At 39.4% G+C, this 4,497-nt stretch overlaps 1 protein-coding gene across 4 annotated transcripts; it reads left to right on the top strand.

Annotated features, from left to right (window-relative positions):
- Nucleotides 1-484: 484 nt before the first annotated feature.
- LOC106750330 lies at nt 485-3,960 on the top strand. 4 transcript variants are annotated; one of them, XM_014630603.1, is made up of 7 exons: nt 485-713; nt 826-874; nt 1,165-1,295; nt 1,379-2,162; nt 2,275-2,918; nt 3,267-3,387; nt 3,469-3,960. In XM_014630603.1, the coding sequence occupies exons 3-7, from the start codon at nt 1,166-1,168 to the stop codon at nt 3,680-3,682; spliced, it is 1,893 nt and encodes a 630-aa protein (XP_014486089.1). In that variant the 5' UTR covers nt 485-713; nt 826-874; nt 1,165; the 3' UTR covers nt 3,683-3,960. The 4 variants fall into 4 exon arrangements, with proteins under 4 accessions (XP_014486089.1, XP_014486092.1, XP_014486090.1 ...); XM_014630606.1 differs by lacking the exon at nt 826-874; XM_014630604.1 differs by lacking the exon at nt 826-874 and having other exon boundaries at nt 485-795.
- Nucleotides 3,961-4,497: the final 537 nt, after the last annotated feature.

Genomic DNA, 4,497 nt, shown 5'->3' with positions numbered 1-4,497 from the left:
TGAATGTGTTATAATATATTGAAAAGTGGAAAGGAGAATGTAATTATAAGACAGTTTTTATTGTTAGATATTCGTACCTGTTTGATATTCGTGATACCTGTGAAATTTTTTCAAAGAAAATTTATTTCCATTCTATTTTACAGATAAAGATGGGCCAAGTTCAAAAAAAAAAAATCGATATCTAGATAATCGACTTTTGATGATTATATCTTAAAAACGTAAAAAATAATCGATTAATTTTTAGTCCTTTCAAAAATATTCACCTAAATTATTAATACTAGCATTTAATAATATTATCAACAAATAAACAATCACAAATGTCTCTCGCCGATTTCGATGGGTTTCGAATATGTTGTAGAGCAGCAAAAAATAATTAGGTCGTATTTTTTTATATCTGCTTATTTCGGCGTTTAAGGAATCACCCTTCGAAAATAACAGATTTTCTAAGTCCTGGTTTACAAAGTACCTTAGCCATAGAAAGTGACCAATCACAGTCGAATTATAAAAGAAAGGTCGATTATGATTGAGTCTATTTCTTAAATATTACGCCTTAAATTCTCATTGTGGACCCGACGACCCGATCGGCATCGTAGACTCTTTCGTGGGTTGACAGTCTTCCGATCTCTCACGTTTACGGTTGCAATTACGGATCTTCGGATTGTATCCGTGCCTTTATTCTCTAATTGTATACCTTGCACATCGGTTCAATTCAGGTTCGGTTCTCCCATGCGGTCCCAGTTCAGTCATAAAGAACGAATCTGTGCCGTGTTCGAAACATGTGCACGCAACTTCACAGTAACGAGATTTTATTTATTTAATTTTCAGCGCTGCGTTATCCTAACGTCGACATTATTACCGGTAATTCTTCCTTCAGGTACGCAGTAAACGAATATTAAGAGCGTATTTACGAGAAATCCGACGTACGAGAGTTCCTAACCTCTCGTTTCGTGTTAGCTGTTTGCGCTATCGAGAGCCGGTTGTTACGCGCCTTCACCGTTCTGAACTTATCTCAGGCATCCCAATTACACTCGTGTCGACGATGCATTAGTGTTAATATTAATGAATCGATGGCATCGCAGTGATAACAATAGCATGCGCGAAATTAACGCCACTTGGCGACTCACAAATTAACCATTGTCACATAGTATAACATTAACTTTGCAGAATGGAAAAGGCCTTGAAGAGGTTGTTGCGGGTATACCCGGTGGCGCGCAATTGGATGGCCCTGTCGAATTACACGGCGCCGTTGCAGTCCGTGCAGAACGCATCGCAGATGTACAGCACCAATTTAAGCGGTGACTTGATGATATTCTACGATGATAAATGTACATATTTTTCTAATATGAATGCAATACGTTTTGGGAAAAAAATTTTCCAGATTACTCACAAATGGAAGATATCACCAAGTTGTCGGCGAGAAGAAATGCGTTTAACACTACAAGGATAATACAGGAGCCCGAGAAAATACTGGAGGCTGCAGCAACGGATTACATAAACATGACCCTGCACGATGCAGTCAACATGTTGACCATGTTATTCAGAGCCTCGAGAAGAACGAAGAGCATGTGTCACATCGAAAGCCACATGGGCTTCGTGCGTTTGTGCGAAGTGCTGAACAGAGGCATGAGAACCATGAAGTTGCAGGACGTCATCGAGTGCCTGAAGGTGTTGACGTATTTCCAGACTTGCAGCAACAGCTTTCTGATGCAGTCGCTGTTGCAAATGATCCGGACGAATGTGAACGAGATGTCACTTCACGATATCATTTTCACGACGTTCTTGTTGAACAAAATAGAAACGACACCGCTGAGGGACGCCCTGCTGATAGCTCTGCCTTTGGTGTTCGAGGTGCAATTACCGACGAAATTGGACACAGACGACGTGACTCTGTTGATATGGTCGTTGAGATTCGTAAGCGAGCACAACGTGCAGAATCAAGATGTGCTCGAGATAATTCTCAAGTCGTTGTACAACCACGAGGACACCCTGGACACGCAAATGGCCAGGTCGATCTTCTATAGCTTGTGTCACCTATCTGACTTATCTCCGACGGCCCATAAACTGTTGTTCAACGTACAAGATATCCTTGCATCCTCGGCGAAAGAAATAAACGTTGGGGACATAACGAAGATACTCGAAAAATTATCGTCCGCCGCTGTAAGGTATGGTTTATGTAATTCTATTATATTATACAACATTATATAATTATTATATCAATATTGTAACATTATAAGAAATATTGTAAGGATATTGACGGATATATTCCTGTTACAGCCGAGAACAGCCGTCTATATTTTACAACGAGACGCACGTGGACACCCTCGTCAATTCGGCGTTATCCTCCGACGTTGATTTTGCGAAGGGCATATTCATACTCAAATCGTTGAACGACTTAAATCACATGCACATGCCGTTACTGGAATACCTGGCGGGGAAGTGCTTCGAGAACTCGAGTCTCTTGAAAGGCGCGTCGTACAACAAAATCTCCACCTTCCTCGAAGGGTTCATCAACGCCGATTACAAGCCGGTATTTTGGGATACCATAAAAGACGCAATATTGGAGAATATCGAGACGGATAAGCGATTCTTCAACAGATCGTTCATTAGGTTCGCCCTACATCTGATCGCGTTAGACTGCTACAGCACGAATTTGCTCAGAAAAGTCTTCTCCATAAATGTAAGACTGAACGAACCGATGAAAAACGTTTATGCCAGGGAGATGTTACTTTTGTATCAAAGCGTCAAGGCGCTGTATCCCACGTACGACGGGCCGTGGCCGCAACAGGACTTGCTCGAATACGCTAACACAATTAAACTGACACCGCCCGCGCATTCTCTCAAGCCAGCCTTGGAACGGGCATTGGGCGGCCCGCAATACGCCCATCACAATTTAAAGACCAGACTTGGCCATCATATCGGTAAGTTGTCGTGAAATTACCTTTATAAAGCCTCCCGTGAAAACGATATTATCTTATGAAATCATCTAGATAAGTAGAGCTATCTATCGTATCTTTCGTCTAAATGAATTAAACGCAAAACCCTCTTCATCTAATCTTAGATGAATTTTTTGGATTTTCATCTCATCTTCGTCCAGATGAATCTGAAATAATCTAAGGCGAACACCGAAGATATTAGATAATTCTAAGTACGTTGTAAATTAATACGAATCAAGTGATTTGAAATGTCAGTGTGATGCAGCGGCAGCTAATTAACACTAGTTATATTTAATATAGAAAAATGTTAATAAGATTTCGTTATTATTTCAGATCACGTGATCGTAATGAGAAAGGGCGGATATCCTATTGCAATTAATACAGAGACAAATATTTCTAGCATATCTAAGATTGCCTATGTTGAGGATATACAAACTCCAAGTGAAAGTCAAATGTAAGAGCATTCCTAGTTCATCTAACGCGTCACAATTATCTTAATTTACTTTCTTGCTCAACACCGTGTATCTTGTTTCAGGATATTTATCTTCAATTTACCCGATAGCGCGTACGCCGTGAATTCGCAGAGACTGAAGAGCACATGGGCATTAAAAATCAAGTCCGCGGAAACGCTGACGAACTCCAACACGATTGGCATTAATTCGAATTCTTGGATGAAGCTTCCGGAATACGAAAGGGTTCCTTACTTAATGCAAGCGATAAAACTGAAGTGCGAAGTCTCGATGAATTGAAGCACTTTAGATCATAATTAAAACAGTAGTAGAAAATATTCTCTACTTGTGCATATATGATCGGATAATTGAGAAATATTGCACATTATAATGACATTACAATGAGGAAAATTGAATTTTTCTTGATAGAGATATATGCGTGATTCTGCATCGACAGCTGTAAATATTGTGAGATAGCTGTGATTTAGTCAAAGGTCAGAATTGACGAAAGGCGAAGACTTGTACAACGTAAAAAATCCCTTGGCAAAATACAAAACAAGAAACATATTTACATTTAATTATGAATAAACGGTGTGACCTGCTTCATTACTTCCCTTCTTATAAATGCATAGTTTCTTGTCTTCAAGATCTCGATATGATTCGTCGTGAAAAGGAATATATCGAACGAAGAGACATTGAGAACCCGGGAAAAAAAAGGATCGTATATGAAATTCGCCCATACATGTGACTACATACAATCACGTATGTCCACAACGAACAAATGCTGTTGTTCACAAATTATATGCAAATACAATCGAAGCGAATGCTTCTGATAGCACGCGATATCGACATTTCATTAAATGACGTAACATCATTTTTTCTCATATAGATATGTATTAAATGATTGTATATGTCACCACATATAGGGGCAAAATTCCTATATGATTTTATATAATTTATATATAATCATATATAATCATTTTTTCCCGGGAGGTCCGACGGCAAATCATCGGTAACATTGACAAACCAATGAGAGCCGTCGCTGGGGATGTCAGGCATGATAATTTAAATCTCAGCCGGAGGGCAAAGTTGCCCAACAGCGTTAGAGACAATCG

This window comes from Dinoponera quadriceps, unplaced genomic scaffold, assembly GCF_001313825.1.
Source record: "Dinoponera quadriceps isolate SergipeBrazil2010 unplaced genomic scaffold, ASM131382v1 scaffold5230, whole genome shotgun sequence".
NCBI lineage: Eukaryota > Metazoa > Arthropoda > Insecta > Hymenoptera > Formicidae > Dinoponera > Dinoponera quadriceps.
The sequence above is the reverse complement of the archived record's forward strand: the minus strand, read 5'-3'. Positions and strand labels throughout refer to the sequence as shown.

Excerpts from the sequence above, each read along its gene's own strand:
- LOC106750330 (XM_014630606.1), top strand. The coding sequence starts at position 1,166 with ATGGAAAAGGCCTTGAAGAGGTTGTTGCGGGTATACCCGGTGGCGCGC. Across the intron at positions 2,163-2,274 it reads TTATCGTCCGCCGCTGTAAG|CCGAGAACAGCCGTCTATAT; the intron begins GTATGGTTTATG and ends TTCCTGTTACAG. Across the intron at positions 2,919-3,266 it reads CAGACTTGGCCATCATATCG|ATCACGTGATCGTAATGAGA; the intron begins GTAAGTTGTCGT and ends TTATTATTTCAG.